The 18817-nt window shown below is 35.1% G+C and overlaps 1 protein-coding gene across 2 annotated transcripts in view; it reads left to right on the top strand.

The window, feature by feature from the left end:
- AHRR (aryl hydrocarbon receptor repressor) overlaps positions 1 to 18817 on the top strand; it is a 284468-nt gene that overhangs the window by 43421 nt on the left and 222230 nt on the right. The window contains exon 3 of one of the 2 annotated variants that reach the window (XM_075212851.1): positions 3845 to 4023. In XM_075212851.1, the coding sequence (XP_075068952.1) occupies positions 3845 to 4023 (179 nt within the window). Of the gene's footprint in view, positions 1 to 3841; positions 4024 to 18817 lie in introns of both variants that reach the window. The other variant, XM_075212850.1, reaches the window with a different exon arrangement.

Below are 18817 nucleotides of genomic sequence, written 5' to 3'. Positions count from 1 at the left end.
TGCAGACTATAACCTTTTCTTAAGAGAATTTGGGGTGCAGGGAGTATTACATTGTGCATTTGCCAACCCTCTTTTCATGTGACTAGCAAACAGAATTGCAGGCTTGTAACATTTGACCCAGCCTCTTTATGTTTTGGGTCGAAAAGTTGCAGAGGAATTTCATACAAATTGATTTTTGTAGCAGAAGTTTTGCAGAGGTGTAAAGCACTGGCCATACAATCCACTTTTGTGCCAACACTCCGTAGACTGGCATTCTGCTCTGTATTTGTAAATTACTCATTTCATTGACTTTACAGGGTTTAAATAGAACTGGGATGATGACTGTGTCAATTCTGCTCTGTGGTGTGGTTGGAGTATAATAAGGGATGAGTCTGAAGAAAATAAAAATAAAATGGACAGTTTGGGGCAGAACATTTCAGGCCACATTTTGCTGAAGAAATGTGTGAAATTCTGCACCTTAATGGGAAATAGGGCAAATATTCTGTGGAACACTAGAAAATGTAGCATCTCTAGTTTGGTGTAACTTGTCCATACCTGTTTTACAGCAAATATATTACTTCATGTATATTCTCAACAAAGCAAGTATCCTTCCATCAAAGAGTTAATGTTCTATGTTTGAAATGTTGTATGAGCCAAGTGTGTTTGCAGTACTGAAATGTAGACATTTAGGAGTGAAGGTTTTATCTTCCCGTCTTGTCTTGATTCTCACTAGGAACAGGTGCACCGTGAAGTGAATGTAGACTGCTCTCTATACTGCTGCTGTAGTTACACTCACTGCTGTGGAAATTAATACCATGTTAAAAGCTTCTCACATTATGCCAACATGTTTATTTAACTTAATTTAAATGAGAACTGAAATATAAATTCTCAGAGGTCACGGTCAAAATTTGCTTAATTTTGTTAAGGAAGAACAAGACACTTTGTTGGCTGATGTTTAAGAGAGAAGTTTGGATTCCGCATAGAAACATATGAAAATAAAGAGATGAAATAAAGCAGGAATCATACAAGGTTTTTTTTTTCTTTAAATAGCAAGTTAAGTACGTCTTAAGTATGCATTTCTGGAGTGGTGAACAGTATGGCTGCCAGATAAACTCACAGCTCTCAGCATGCTTTGTGAAGGCAGAGGGGGAGGATTTTATAGTGCACAGAGCTCAGAGGGGTGTTCCAAAGTGTGTGTGCTCACTACATCATGTAGAATGTAACTGTGGTTGTCATGGTAGTCATAGCAGTCTGGAGAAATAAACCAAGGAAAAATGGTAATTACAAAGCGTTTTCTTATATCCTGCCATAGTGATTTATGTTAAAAAACACACCTCATATTTTTCATGGGATTGCTGCTTAAAATGTGAGTGATACATTTACAGCAGCTGAAATAGTTGTACCAATTAAGAGATATAAATCTGACATTTTATAATTGGTTTGCAAACAACTGACCTAGAGTGAAGTTTTGTAACATTATTGCAGAATGGATTTTGGGTCAACTGGTACGTATTTACACTGATTTACTCCGTAGTGCTTATATATTGGTAGTATTTAGACGTTGCCTCTTCATCCATATAGATAGCCATTGCAACTATATTACATCATTTATCATGGGTACAATGATAATTATTGCTAATATAAGCATAGTTGCTGCAGGGAAGCATGGTTCCTTTGCGATTCAATTTCTTAAAACTGTAGCCCAATGTTCTGCAGTTTTTGCAGTTCTGTTGGAAGCTTAATCTTTACCAGCTTTTATATATTGTTTGGAAATCCCATTATTTTCATGGCTGCACACCATGAAATATCATACTACCATCAGAATACCTTACTGTAGGGATGGAGTAAGCAGAGCACACCTCCAAGTAGTCCTGGGTGGTTTTTTTCCCAAACAGTTTAAATTTCCCACAGGAATAGTGACATGATCTATTGGATTGTTGACGTGAAGTATTGCAAGTGCTTTATTTGATTTCTGTCAGACAAGCAATATTTGTTTTAGAATACATATTTTTCCCATTTTGCCATAGTTTTTTTTTTTTTATTTGGTTTTGTGGCTCTCTAGACAAAATGGGAACAAAATAAAGGAGAGAACACCTAACCAAAATAAAAAAAAACGCTATGGTATTTTCCACCTTCTGTGTAAATAGAAAGGGAGCTCTTGCAGTCGAACTTTTAACAGTAAGGACATTTTCATTCTGTTTAATTTTTCTTTTCTAGATTTTGTTTTGTCTTTACTACATATTCTCTGGTAAAATGTAACCAGGTAAAATAAATATACACAGGTTTACAATAAGTGCATGTTTCTATATACGCTTATATCTTTAGAATGAAGAATCAGGACAAAGGTGCCACTATCCACAGTAAAGCTATGTACTGCAGTGGAAAAAAATTAAAAACCATGAGGGTTATATGCATTTCAAGCCACTGTGGCATATAATCATATATGTCTACATCACAACACAACAAATCAAAACATAAAATAATACCATAATAAAATAAAACATGCATACAATCACAACATAAAATAATACCATATTTTTTCCTAAATATAAAACCTAATCAAGTTGGATATTTATTTCAGAGATGAGGAGACCTTTAAAGTTTACTGCTGAGTGGGATGTAAACTATTAGTTATTACATTGCTCTGCCTTTCTTCCACTCTTTCATAAAATATTTGTGTTCCAAAGTTCCATGCAATCACAATAAAGCAGAATGTAAAGGTAGTCTTGTCCAAATAAGCTTACAGTCTAAAAAGTGTTGGAACACATGCTAAATAATGAAGAAGGGAAATCACAATAGTAGCTATTGATGTGAATGGCTAGTTTTAGGAAGAGTAGGAGTGTAGATTATAAAGGAGAGGGATAGGCTTCTTTGAAGAGCTGGGTCTTAGGGAATGTTTAACATTGAGAAGGTAAAAAAGTCTGATAGGGTGCGGAAGAGAATACTATGGATGTGGAGATGCATGGGAGATGTTGTGCAGTTATGCATGGAAAGAGAATATGAGAGAAGATAACAGCAGCAGGGTGTGACTAGGAGAGTATGTGTGGGTAAGGTCAGAAATATAAGTTGGACATGAATTGTGTAAAGCTTTGTAGAGACATGTCAACAGTTTGAATTGTATTGTGGGGAACAAAATAAGGATTGTAAATATGTCTTGTTGTGGAATTCATAATTATTGCTGAGTTAATAGTCTCGCTATTGGGAGGCTAGGAAAAAAAGGAGGGTGTTCTAATCAGGACAGTAAATAACGATGTCTAGGATCAGAATCTTATCGGCACCATATAAGTGAAGGTTCATTTAATTAAGTAAGTATTTTCCAAAACTGGACAATCCCTTTAAAACAAGTGAAAGATGTATTTACATAATTTTGGAAATTAATGATTTTTCAATACCCGGAATGTTCCTGCCACTGTAAATCCTTTTTTAAATATTTCACATCTATTCTGAATAAGTGAATTCACTGAGTTTCTAATCTTCTGCAAAGGTCAGAAATCTCATTCATTCAAGTGTCCTATTCATTTTACACATGTCTGTGTTCTCCATTAGCTTACGAACATAATACTGTATTCATTAGAAAATCATGTTGAGGAATAGAATGTATTAAATGAAGTGTCTCTTGCAATAATTTACTGTCAAGTGCTGTTCAATACCAGTATACCATATATGGAAAAACTGCAATATTTAGCTTTTTTCATGATTTTGATTGTATTGTATTGACGTCACATTCTATTCTGTTATCCAGGTGAAAATGCTCATGTTCCCATATTAGTAAATGTTATATCATGTAGGGTTAAATTATCTGTATTAAGCTTGTATAAGGTGAAATGGCAGCTAATTAATTCCCTATGTCTTTCTCTCTTAGAAGACCATCAACAGGGAGTGAAAAATCCAACCCTTCAAAAAGACACAGAGATCGCCTAAATGCAGAGTTAGAACGACTAGCCAGTCTGCTGCCTTTCCCTCCCGAAATTATTACAAAACTGGATAAACTTTCCATTCTACGTCTCAGTGTGAGCTACTTACGAGTGAAGAGTTTCTTCCAAGGTAGGCTTCCAGTTATTTCCATGTATATATTTATATCTATATGTTGTTAGTATAGCTGTCTATGTATGGTTTGCTTGACAGCTGCCAAAATAATAATAGAAATGCAAAGTGTTCCTTATTAAAAAAAAAAAAATCTTTTGAATTTGTCAAGGCAGAACTGTAAACTAGCACTAGTTAAAAAGTTCATAATAAGATTTATAATGTATTGTTATATGCTTTTCTGTTGCTTTCTGGTAGAAAAATAAACACACATTAAATTAGTTTGTTAACTTATCTTCTTGTGAACTGGAGATTTAAGACTCCTCCATAATTTTCCTTTTCATTACAACAAAACTTCCCAGTCAGCCACAATTCTGCTAGTGGACATTAATAACAAGAAGCTGGACAGGTAAGAACATTATAGCTGGCCACATATGAGCCAGTCCTGCCACTAAGAGAAAGCGGCAAACTACAGGATTCGTTTCCAATTGGGCTACATAACTCAATTAAACAATTAACAATAATAAGAAAAAGACTATTGTTAGGACACTAATTAACCCTTAAACTTGGTAGTCGGCTCAATAAAAGAAGAAAGAGGCCATATATCGGTATCCTGTCACTCCAGTGCTCTGTGCAAGGCTCACGGGATTGTGCAGTAATGAAGAGGGTTTACACTTTGGATTTACCTGCTGATACACAAACACAAAAAAAACAATAAATTGAATATAGGATACAAAGATGAGATGGAAAATCTAATTGGACTCACATTTTCTTTTTTTGTTTGGTGCTGGTTACATGTCACCTTAAGTTCCTGCTTTGCAGATAACAAAGCAGGAATCGGAACAAGTGTCGGGGTGTTGGGGAGTGGCGCATGCACAGTGAATATGCATGCACTGTAGAGTGTCAAAGGGGCTTCACGGGGCATGCACCAACTCCAGGCAAGGGGAGGACAGGCTCTCACAATCTCTCTCTGTTATTAATATTATGTTATTATAAATATTTAGACATAATTTGTAAACAAAACATGACATGAAAAGTTATTTTAATAGCTTTTCCTGCATCAGTATTTTTCACCATTTCTGGTTTACTACATGTACTTGATAGGAAGGTATAGAAGGTACCTTAATTGGGAGGGGGTCTGGACTGTGTAGACATGGGCTGCATATAAAGCAAGCCATCGGCTGCTTTAAATGTACACAGAGGGTATGACTCGGGTATATTGCTTGGCTCTGGCAAAGATGGATCATTTGTAAAATGGATATATTTTGTTAAATTTTATAATTGATTTACAAAAATATATTTGATATACTTACAGGATATCATTCCCCTTCCCCCAACTAGCAAAACAATTGGTAAATACTCACCAACACTTCCTCAGTGGTCAGTTCTTCTGCAAAAGTTTGAAATTAAAACGCTTTGATGCAAGAATGCACTGAGTTGTTAAAGCACTTAATCCTCTCCTGCCTCTTCTGGCAGGGAGGACTGACCATCAGGCAGGGTGTGTGTGGGGTGAGTATTTCACAAATAGAAGGGATAATATGGCATTTGATAGCCTAACAATGCTATCTTATATATAGATATATATATATATATGTTTAATGAGTATGAAAAAAATCTATGCCACATTTGACAAATGTCTTTTTACTGTGAATTTTGAGTGCAGTGTTCACAGTTTTGGTTTTTTCCAGCTAACCAAAACTATATAAAGCTCAAAATGTCAGTTTATAAAAAAAAGTACCAACAGGGACACATATGTAAAATGTGCTGTCAGCACGGCGCTGAGTACATCTAGGGAGAGGGGCACGCATATTTTTTGGGCGGACTGGAATCCAGTCAAGTGATGACCAGTCTGGGGATGGTTGTCATCATGGCAGGGGCACCCTATGCTATGGGTTCCCTTGCTATGGTGCCACCAGCCCCGGGTGGCTAAGTCCAGGTATGGTTGTAGCAAAATCTAAGTAAATTAATTATTTATTTATTTACATATATAGTTCCGTCGGAAGTATAGACGCTGGACCTGTTAGCTAATAAGGCCTAAACAAAGCAGCGTGTTGATTATGACTATTTTTAATCAAAAATTGCAGCTTCATACATATGGTGACTTGCATTCTTAGAGTGGCAAAACATCGGGACAGCAATTGTAGCGATTCCAATCATGGCGATTTTAGGAAACTCGCTTTACTAGTGTTTTACCAGAAAATCATACATTTCATACATCCGTGGATTCAAACTCACCTAAGAAAATCTCTGGAAAAAGCCAAATCGCAGCTTGATACATTTACCCCCAGGTCTAGTGCATAAATCTGATGTTAATGCGGTCATGGGCATTTTTGTGAAAAGACTTGTCTGAAGAGTAAAAACTTGATCTTATGAGAACTCCACCATGAGGAGCTGCTTTGTACAGCGTTATATAATGGACTTTTCTGAACAAGCTCAGTTTTTAACACTATCCTATATAGGGGGCAGCTTAGAAAGGACAGTGTTTGACAGATTTTCATAAATCCACTGAAAATCTCCCATGAACACGAAGTAGGTTTTTTGTGATGAATTTAGATCAGTGATAGGCGATGTGAATGAGGTGGAGGGCCGCATGTGCGTACCTCCTGCCTTCAAAAATGCCACACAGAGGAAGGAGAGAGAGCGCAGTGCATTCCCTCCTCTTTCTCCTCCAAGTATGCCACATGACCACCCTGCACTGTGCAGAAGAGGTCATGTGACGCAGACGTCGGCTGCCCCCGTTTTGATAAGGTCGGAAGTAGCCAACTGGGGGGCCGCAGGTGAAGGCTTGATGGGCCACCTGTTGCCCACCATTGATTTAGAAGTTTCACTGACACAACTGCGTTAAGAAATATTACCTTAGTAATTCTACATATAACTTTTAATTGTAATTGAGTTAAACAAAAAGATATTTGCAAATAGCTTAAACCGTGATTAATATATTATGGCAGCTGCTTTGCAAAGGATTGGTAAAAAATATATGATAGCCAGAAAATATCTGCAAGCAATATAACAGAAACTGATAGTGTGTATTATGGCTGTGACAACAAATAATAAATATTAGTGTAAATAGAAATAACGTGCATAGAATGATTTAAATTTATAGACCGAGATCCAGTGACTCGGCAAAAGCTCATAAAAAATTATAAAAATATTTTCTTACATTATGAACTCAAAATCGATTTACTCAGGAATTCTTACAAATGATCAACAAAAATACTCTGTATACTCTGCCTCAAGGGGTGAATACTTATTCAAATAATTATTCATTAATTTTCTATTAATTACAAATAAAAAAAATCTGGCAATACTTGTTTGTACAAGTATTGACACCCCAAGGCAGGCATTTACACTGTTGGGCTCTGTGAAGTATACAGAAGTGCTAGGTAATTAGGTAATTATCTTACCTTGTCTCATGGCAGACAAAAGTATAACAATTTTCTTAACTGATATGGGCCCATAACCATGAATATTTATTACAGTATATTAGGAAATATCTGTTTCCTGTTTCACCTTCACCCCTTTGTGCTCGTAGATGCTTGAAATAATGAAGTTATTTCAAAATTCAATTGAAAAAAACTCACTTTTCATCCTAAAAAAGTTTTGAAACTGCTTTTTGATTCGATCACCATGTTTTTCAATTTATAATTGCTAACTTAAAGTTTGACTTTGTAGTTAAAAGGCATACAACTATAAAATGTACGAGTTTGAACCAGTTCAAATGTGAGTTTGTTGCAGCTTTAATGGCTACAGTATATATCTTTTTTTTTTTCAAATTGAATTTGAAGTTAGAATTCACAATTTACATTAAAAAATTGTTAAAACCACTATACAGGGTAGCCAGTTAAGCTTGAACATGTTTGATCTGGCACAAAGATGGTCGAACCTATTTGCCTTGATCAAATTTAGATACCTTTCTTTTAAAGTCAGAGAATTTATCAGAAAATTTCTTCAGAACCTTAATATCAGTTTGAGAACAACTTTGAAACATGTTTGAGCATTACTAGTTGTGCATTAACATCATACTTACCATATTAACTAAATTGTTCTATAGGAAACATGAACAATAAATGGCAGATTAAATAAAAAGAGGATTATGATCTCAATTGTAAAGAGCTACGGAATTTGATGGCACTATATAAATAAATGATGATGATGATGATTATGATAATGATATATGTGTCCTATTGACCAGGGTTGTAGGAACAAGAGCTTCACCTCCTAAGCCCAATGACGAAAGCATATCTTGGAAACAGTAAAATTATTTAGGGCTAAGGTACTTATTTTACATGAGCAAGTGATGCAGGGTTTCTTTTGTATCCCTAATAAATAGTATCTGAAATGCCTTCTAGAGTGGATGTTGAAATAAGATTGATGTTTTAGTTGGTGCTCAGGTATTTCATATGGTAAAAATTAGGTGGAGAATAGAGTACAGTGGATTGATTACTGCCTAATGCCAAATATAGTTTTAATATGCCACTAGTTGAAATGATTCATAAACAACTATAACAATTTAAATGTCAGCATCTAAAATTAATGGGATAATCAAATGTTACAATTTACATGGTATAAACCTGTATATGGAGGGCTTTAAAGAGCTACAGAAGGAACCATTTATGCGATTAATGGAAACCTTGGCACATCTGTCTTAAATTTTCTTGTATTATGAAAAATTATGGCACACTTAAATGATCTTTGAAAAAAAGGAAAAATATGTGAAAACATCATACAGTTCATTTACCTGTCTGCAATAAAGGCCTGATTCATGTTTGGACGCAACCTGCATGCAAATTGCGTTTAAAAATAGAGCACAGTACTTGAGCGTTACTCAGACTGTATTCAAATCCAAGCATATCTCAACATACGTTTCCATTTGAATCTGGGTGTAAGTATGCTTTGCCTAAATGTTACTTGCTATATGTTAACAAATGGAACAAACTACAGTATACACACATTCTTATGTGCAATATAAGATCATATCAGAATGCATATTAAAAAAAAAATCGTATTTTAAAATAAATGAACAACTCTTAACAGTATAATCCTAAATAAAAATATGAATTGTTAAAATATGGAAAAGTATATATTTTTTTTGTACATTAAATACATAAATCAAGGTGTTCTTATTACATACTGTACATACAATGCATTTTTATGATCTATTTTACCAACATACAGTTATTCTGTCTTGGCTAGTGGCATGCATATTTGTAGTTTTTAATACAAAGATGCTGTGTCATTTATCACGTCGAAATCAAATAATTTGGATGAAGTCGGCTAAATTGATTAATATTGGTTTACCGTGCAATTGCAATTAGTACGCTACGGTTAATAACACAATCGCTCAGGTAAACACACACTTACATTCACACTTAACATTTGTAAATAGTACACATTTAATAAAGTTCCGATCCACATTAATTTATTAGTAATTGTATTAGATATTATTTGTACATCGATAATACTACAGTAAACAGTAATGATGATTCAGGTCCTCAGAAATGTTTGGAGTTTGGTCTCATATTAATCCATATTTTACCAGCAGAAATCCTGTGTCAACAGAGTGCCGATCACACATAGAGATCATAAGTTATGAAAAGTATGAAATTAATACTCAAAAGCACTTTGTTTATGGGTCAGCTTAAACTGTTTTTTCGGTGGGAAGACAAGTATGCAACAGTTGGAGTAAGTTTCTCCCACCTTTGGAGAGATATCAAATGAACTGACCAATGACCAGCAGTCTACTGGAACATCGTAAACCCTGGACCAGTGAAGAACTTTCTTAGTGTTACCTGTGTATATTTGTGACATCATCACTGTTTTTGTTAACTCAAACTGTATATAAGCAAGCCCCTGGCCCAGTGTTAAATAACTTTGACTGCAGACTTCAAGACTGAAGCTGTACCTGGATCCAAGGGCGCATGCATAATGTATTCAGTTATACTTTCTTGTATTTTGTTATACATCATGATTTGTTATAATTCCGCTATATTTTGCTATTCAAACTCTTTGTGCATCGGAACCACATTAATTGCATCGGACAATATTTATTGTTAGCGACAATACGAACATAACTATCACTATTAGACGGCACTTACACCTGCCCTGTAGTTGGTGCAAATAATACGGGTGAAACAAGCGCGTTTGCAAGAAACCCAGGACTTGAATCTGCCGCATGTGCATTGGCACACCCTTACTGAACATTGCTTACATTCACCAACCTCTTCCTACCTTCGTTCCGCACGTGAAGTCATTGGCAGTTAGAAGTTTGCGTTCAGACATGAAATGCATGCAGTTGCGTTCATTGGCGTAAGGTTCATTTAGATGCATGCACAGAGCTATTTCATGCAAGATACGCTATGAAAATGTACGTATATCCGAACATGAATAAGGCCCACCATGTCTCCTGTGACCATAGTCTTTTACAATTAGAAAATTTTGTTTTGTTTTATTATAGATATATTAGGTTCACTATGCAAACAAAATGTTAAGTGTTATGGAATGATTCAGCAAAAATCTGCATCTAAAGTTAAATATTTGGTTAACAATCCCGCATCTGACACAATCGCATGGGACTGGGAAAAGTTTCCATGTGAAATTAAATTTCTGCAGAATCCTGAACTCAAGTATTGAGCACATTAAACACTTTTAAGCTAACAAATGAAAAACGGCAACCCATCAATAATAGTTATAGCAGAAGCTAAAAGTTCAGGACTTGGTCTTAAACCATGTATCTAAAATCAAACATTTTACTGTGTATTCTGTAACCTATTGACAATGAAGCAAAACAGTGTTAGTAAATTGACTCAGAACAATAGGGGTCATTTGAAAACTGTCACATTGCTGATACGTCATAAATCTGCTTTGTAGTGCCCATGATGGGTCCGAATTTATTATTTATTTCTTATAAAAGTGACAAGGCCGAGGAGTCACTAATATAGAGAGATTTATAATTAAACTTGTACATTTCCATCATAAATAAAGCAACAAGTTACAGCAGGGGCCGGCTGGGCTGGGGGGGCATATACCCTAGGGGCGGTCCTATAGTGGGCTACCTTGGACTGGATCAATGGGCTATCTGCATTTTTTTTCCTTTAAAATGTTCCTAATAGGCTGCTGAGCCAAGTCTCTCCCCCCAGGCTAAATTTGTCAGCCTTCCCCTGAGTTATTGTAACAGGCAGCACCTCTCGAACGGTAACATCTTTCTATAATACAATGTTTAATAAATTTGTCACACAGTCTAGTGCAATATTTTAAAAAGAATCCTAATTACCATAATACAATATATTTCCAAAAAAATCTCAAATTAAGCTGATATATGCATAAACTCCTGTAAATAACATATTATAATATGTGTTTAAACAGTGAATTCTGACGGCATTACTTATAATTATAAAGTTCTGATGTAATCACTTCGGGTTCATTAGGAATTATTATTATTGTGCATTATAAGGAATACCGTCAAGTGTAAGGCTGGCTACACACTGCTACAGAACATTTCTCCTGATGCGATATCATTAACGATTTTACCAGCGTTTGAAAGTCCCGAACAGCCTGCTGATTCACGTGTACACACTATACATATTTTTTTATAAGATTTACCCTAAGATCTGTGCTCTTCATCTGTCATAAGCATCAGCTGAAAAGATTGTGACTCTGTAAACTCTATGGAGATCTGGTCATGAGTGAGTAAACACTGCAGAATAGGAATGTCATCGTTCCATCATTGAATGAGATTTTTAGTTTGTTTACAAAATCAAATCAAATAAGTCATTTATCGTTGGAGCGTACACACTAATGCAATATCTGCCAGAATGGTCGTTTATTGTGTGATTTGCCCGAGACTTGGGTGAAAAACCTGTAGTGTGTACCCAGCCTTAGTCATTTTGGATCACCATGGATTTATATGACCTGTATAAAAGCGCTTTGTCTACCCCACTATTGTTTGTGTAGCATACCATATTTGTATACACTTGTGTCTCTAACGATAAGTCTTACATATATTACTGATTTGCTTTGTAAAGTATTTTGGATCCATTTGAATTCTCCCACTTATTGACTGTAATCTGTACCCTCTGAGTTGTAAAATGGTATTGCATGTGGAAAGTTGCTATTAAATGGAAATTTGTTAAGTTGATTAAGTGACTATTATATTTTTTGTGTTGCATTACTGCTTTCAGAACACTGTAATAATATTCGTTTAACATGACTTACTTGGAATGCCAATGTTCCTCAAATAAAATATATCTTCCTATTTGATTGCCTGACCTGTAGATTCCTAATTTGAAATTGATGACTCTTTAGGCCACGGCCCTTATCAGTAAACCAGAATGGTTGCATTTATCTATTTCTAGCTACTACTAGCCCAAATTCTAAACCTATACTTAGTATTATTCTACACACAGCCTATATCTGGCAATAGTCCAAGCTTTTATCCTTACCCAAATGTGCAATATTTTCCTCAGTCTGAAAATAATAATTTGTATCCCTTACATAGTTTAATATGCACTGGTGGAAACACATAAACATGCATTTATTTGTATTGCAATTATGTCTTGTGAAAAGATGGGTGCACTTTTGTTTTGGGGTACAGATGCAATTTCAAGCCTGCGTGATTCAAGGGGGTTCATAATGTGACCAAATTGTGTCTCTCTTGGATCTATAGATCTGCCTACCTAAACTTCTTCACTGACTGACAAAAGTGTCTGTCTGGCTTTGACATTTATATTAGCACCCACTCTGCATAATGGTGTGTATTTTAAGGTAACTGGTACATGGAAGCCTGCTGATGTCATCCATGCATCTGTGAATGCAGTAAGATGTATTTATTTTTAGTTACTTGTTATAAGATATGGTAAAATATCAAAATACTATGCAACTGTTTAACAGGGGTCAAATCTATGGTAGTGCACTGTGAAACATTTTCATACTTATTTTGTCAAAATCACTTATCCATAGATTATATTCTAAAGTTCTTTCTGGCTTCTGAACCAATACAATCCAGTAATAAAGGAAAGAGTATATTAGCTTAAACATCCAGCATATACATTTTATTAAAAAAAAATAACTTTACTCCTTTTTATTGCTATCATTGCATCTATTTTTAGCTAATTTTCATGTGGTCAATAATTGTAAAATCCTTTGAGAGAGGGAATGAGCTAATAACTATGATTTCCACATAACTGAACTGTGTTAAATAGTGAGTTTACATACCACAGTGCAGCAATGAGGATGTTTAGGTAACTTTCCTATTTCAGTTTTGTTTTCAAACTACCTGTAACTCAATCTCTGACAAGCTAGTTTGATGGTGAAAAAACAAGAGGTGACCCTATTCTTGTGTTGCTATACTGATAAAGTGCAAGTGACAAAAATCACTAGAAGCTATAAAGTCAAGAATACTGCCATCTCGTAAAACAGGTGATATTCTAAGTCGCATTTCCTTTCTGGACCATTTTAGTCTCAGAGTATATTTGCACATCTGCTACTCTGCATTTCCTTCTGGTAGTTGCTTTTCAACCATTTCTTATGAAGCTTTATATTTAGCACTTTTTTTGTTTACAAAGTTTTGGCAACCCTTGAATTATTATTTTATTTTTTTTAGATGATGAAAATGACTAAATAAAATTGTCATTAAAAAAGAAAAAAGAGCACGCATTTCCTGCACAGTCTTGCCATGACTCATATCCCTTGAAAAGAGCACAGGAAAGATAGTAGCATGAGGGAAATGTTTTGAAAAAACTGTCTCATTGCTATGGCAGCAACTCTGCTTTAATGTCAGGATTATTTGCAAAGCTAGCAGCTTCACATGGAAACAGATATTGAAATCATAATTAATGTTTTATTGGCTTCTTGGTATAGATTCTAGTCAACAACCTTAATTATGCAATAGTATGCACATGTATAATCTGCCTACATTTTTACCAGTTCTACTTGGTTTGCCTTAAATGTTCTGCTTTCTTGTGAATTTTTCACATATTGGGTGTTTTCTTTCGATTGACGTTTAGATACATTTTGTAATGTTGCCTATACTAAATACTATAACAACTTTGCTATCTGTGATTTGCAGCAGTAGCATTACTCTGCAACAGCATGGAGGCGATAAATAGAGTGCTAACTACCTTTAATACTAAGTGGCGATAATGAAGGCTTTCTATAGTGCTTTATCTCAGCAAAAGAAAATTTTGCATCGCCACAATTGACTTACTACACTGGCTGGCAGCGGTAAGAGGAGGCTTCCCGCTTTGTAAGCCATTCTTAGAAAAAAATAATGATGCTGCCATTCCGCTTTTAAAAAAAAAAAGCTTTATTTAAAATCTGTGATGGCGATAACTATAAGAGGATTGCAGAAGTACATGTACCTCTACAATCCTTCTTAAATGGGATCTCCTGGGGAAACTTTTGCCAAATAATAATTGGTGGGTATATTCTGTTTGCCTGGTAATTCCGGTTGCCATTTGGGGGGTTGATAGACACGGAGAAGCCCAATCTGTGGTGAAAACACCCTATAATAAATGTACCCACCAAATATTATTTGTATGTGCTTACTTGTGAAATAAAAACTGTGCCCTTTACTCATTTTTGGGATATTTTGTGCTAACTTCCTACAAGGCAATAATAGGACCATACTCCAATGAAATGTTATACAGTTGCATCACACATGGGGCATCATGTAGAGTTGAACCAAATTTACAACTAAAATGCAGACAGAAATTGCATCTGAAGAAAAGACACGTATTACACAGGTATGTTGAGCCAGATGCATCTCAGCTGATCATCATCACTATCAGTTCATAACTTATACCAGTGGTTAAGCACCTGCAAGTTTCCTGTGTCTGCGTCTGAATCTTAGTCTTCACAACTTACATTTGCACCATTATGGGCACCAACACACCCATAATGTATTTTGCCTGCACTTTACATGTCCCTCTTCCCATTCCTCCTCTTCAATCACAGGGGGCTGCATGTAACCATAAGCACTAGATGTGAGTCATCTATAATATAAAAGCCTAGTGGCGTGTGTTAGTCTGTGTGTGAAAAAAAAAAAAAAAAGCTGCAGCGCCACCTGCTGGGCGGAGTTATACACTGACCTACTAAATTCTTAGCATTATCTAATATATAAAAGTAAAAGCCTAGCGGCGTGTGTTAATGTGTGTGTGTAAAAAACTATTTTCTCAGAAAGGGCTCATCCAATTGACCTGAAATTTGGTATACTGACATTATTTGACAGAAAAATTAGAATAGTGAAGTCAGTTAACTTCCATCATCCCCCCCTTCCCCCCGTGGGAGGGGTAGTAAAGGCTAAATTTACGAGTTGAGGGCTCAAACTCATTTTCGTGAGGTAATTTTACCTCATGAACACACATTAAAAAGGGCGCTTGCGTCGGGAAGTAACGATCTTCCCCTTAAGGGAGGCCTGGGCTAGGCCCAAATGCATGACAAGAACCTTTTTAAGACCTTAAGTAGCTTGATTTGACTAGAATGCATGAGTATCATGCACGGGTTAACTTGTCCTTAATATGCTCGCATCCGTTACTAGTGCTTTCTGACCATGCACAAAAGGAAAAAGCCTATTATGTGCATTATAATGCACTTTGCTTCCAACTCTATATGAGCCCCATCATGCTTTGTCAAGCTTCACCTGCGTACTACTACATCGGTTATCCTAGTAGCATAATTTTTGTGCAGATAAATATGGTTCCTGATTGGAAAAACCTGTAAGTGGTAATAAGCAGCCTACCCAGTGATAATAGATAAAGAAGCTACAAGCAAATTTACATACATTAGAAATGGCAAATAATCTTGTAGACTGTGATATTTAAAACACATACTGATGGTAGAAGGAACCTTCAGGTGAAAGTTTTTACCTATTGAAAACTGGATAAAATAATCATAGAACATTGTACAAATAGTAAAATATAGCTGTGTTGGATTTTAGATCAGTCCAGACACAGGATAGTTATTGGTTATCCCTTTTGAATGTAAAGTTTCCTATTAAATAATTTTACTTTATGCTCTTTATCTATTTCCTTATTTACATTTTCAGTTGCCATTTATTAGAAAGCCTTGGGTGAAAAATAATTTTCTTTCCATAAATGTAAAATAGTCACAAGACCCTGAGCACTGTTAATCAGCTGTTATATAGTCAACTAATATTTTATGGTGATTCGCTGGCTATCTTTGGTATGCACTGATAAGATTGGCATCCTTGGAATATTTCATCTCCTCTGGACGAATAAGGAGTTCAGCATTGGATTCAGGATCATCCTTTGCACAGATAAGCCTTTGTTACTTTTACCAATCCTAAAGGTTTTTAATTGGCACTTTGCAATAAACATTGTTGTTAGATTTTGCACGTGTGAGGCCATGTTTGAGGTCTGTGTTTATTTGTAGTGCAAGAACATTGTCTCCTGAGTACATTGGTTTTTTTTGAGAAAGATCGGCTTTAAAGAAGTCTGACAGATAAGCATTACTTTTATATGTAAAATGTATGCTGCTTTTTTTCTGCTCATGATTAATGGTATTTGAAGGAAAAGGGCCCTCAAAGTGTAGTATTTTCACTCGTTTGCTTTTAGAATTTCCCGCAGCGATTTGTAGACTGGTGGAAAAAAGGAGCTGTTAAATTGGGCATTTATTGTGTACTGGTTTTTAATTTTGTTGTGTGTGAGTGCTGACATAGGGATTTATTTTGTTAATAAATATTTATGGGTACAACACTATTATCCTGGTTTTTCTATGTGTCCAATCTTTATTTGATTCAGAATAAATGCTAATGTATCCATCTTTTATGCTACTATTTAAAAAAAATTCACTTTATTCATCATAATGTTCATATATCTCTTAGAAGCAAGAGATCCTTCTTTCATAATTTAAAGTGGCTATTACTTATCTGGTATATGCACATCCATATGCTTAGTGTTATTTTGGCTCTACCTCTCACAGACCCTTGCCATTACCTGTGTAATACACACCAAGAATACTACTGTATTCACTGTGTCGGCAGGATTGTATATACCATAATACTGAGCAATTGAGGGATGATAATACAGGAATATGTTTGCTTAAAAGGAAAATAAGCTTTTTATAAGTAATGTTGCACTTTTGTCAGAATTAACTTCAAAACAGAGATATATAATAGTATATATTGTTCATGAATGTTTAATAATGATCCTTAAAGACTGAGTAAAAAATCAAAAAAAAAATCTGAAGAAACAGATGTACTGTATATTCTGGCATTCTTAATGAATTTGTGCCATATTGCAGAGATTTCTATATCAAGTAAGATAAACAATGACTGAATTAATTGGTTAAGGTCAGCATTATGTAGAATTGTTTTAATCTTCAGCCAACTGCTGGTAATTGCTCTCTACCTCCCTGTATCTTCCTGCATTATAATAGCCCATGAGTTCTCAGAGCTTGAATCATCTTTCTGATTGCCACCATACTATTTACAGATTTTTAAATTTATTATGCTCTTATTATCCTTGTGAAAAATGCCCAGTATTTCTGTTACCGCTGTCCAGTTTTGTAATAGTTAAAACAAGCAGAGTGTTAGTAGCAATTGTTTTCTCAATCTAGAAATGTTGTCATTTAAATTATAAAGCATTTAAGGTGTAGTGAAACTGATTATTTTATTTATTTGATGACTCAGCGGTTTTCCAGTCGCTGTGAGGGCTCCCTTCATTTGTAGAAGACAATAACTGGAGTCTCCCTGTGATGTAAATCACATTTGCTTGGTCAGTTTCGGTACAAATCAGTGAAATTAGAGTTTTCTGAGGACAAAAATCAGGCATGCTCTTGTAAAACTAGAATTAAAAAGGATTGTTAGATCTGTAACCTCTGCCCTGGTGTCTAACATCTCCCCTATAGTGATAGTCATGTGCATGTAAAGCATTTGCAGAACCACAACTACTGAGAGTAAATGCAGCAATGGGTTGAGTATGATGCCTAATGAAAGACAAAATCTTTTGGTGTCATTACTCTTTCACACATGCCAGATAGGATTTGTGCAGCTATATCAAACTATTACTGTTTCTTAGTGTGGCAATGTTCATCTGTAATCAATAACATTGATATAATTACTGAAAGATTCCCCAACAGGATCTGATGTTGCGACCTAATCTTCTCCAGTTTCCATCTGTTATTATCAAAAGGCAAAGAAATCTAGTAAAAAAAAAATGCCTATAGCAACATAACAATATCATAGTGTAGCTCTGTTGTATAATTAATTGCCATAAGTACAAAGTTTCTTCAAATGTGGTTTCTTTAATGGTATCACCAAAAAGAATAGCACATCAGTTTCAGTTAGAAGTTTATATATGCAATAATAAATTTTGTTTTGACTTGTGACACCAAGTTGCAAGGAATGATTTAACAAATACAGCTGTAAAATTATTAATACAATGACAACAGACAAGATGCAAGCCACATGTTACCCATTACAATATGAATAAATGTCATATTAAAATCACAAGTATTAGAACATTTGCTTTTTTGTTTAATTTTATTTTCTTAATATAGAACTGCTAGGTCATACATAGTATGACCCTTTTGTATGCATCACTGCTCATAGATATTGATGTTAAAGTTTGATATTTGGACATTAGCTACCTATCAAGAGAAGGTCACTTTTCCAAATACTTACAAGTGGACTCCCTCTCTTTGTGTTGTAACATGATGTTTATGATTATAATTAATTAAATTTTTGGCGGGAAATGTACAAAGTGCAAAATGTTTTGGTGGTGCTATGTGCCTCCAATTGCTACATCATACCTCAATTGAGCAATTCTAAATTTACACAAAAGGAAATGGGTATGCAGAA

Source organism: Mixophyes fleayi, chromosome 5 (genome assembly GCF_038048845.1).
Source record: "Mixophyes fleayi isolate aMixFle1 chromosome 5, aMixFle1.hap1, whole genome shotgun sequence".
In the NCBI taxonomy this organism is placed as follows: domain Eukaryota; kingdom Metazoa; phylum Chordata; class Amphibia; order Anura; family Limnodynastidae; genus Mixophyes; species Mixophyes fleayi.
The sequence above is the reverse complement of the archived record's forward strand: the minus strand, read 5'-3'. Positions and strand labels throughout refer to the sequence as shown.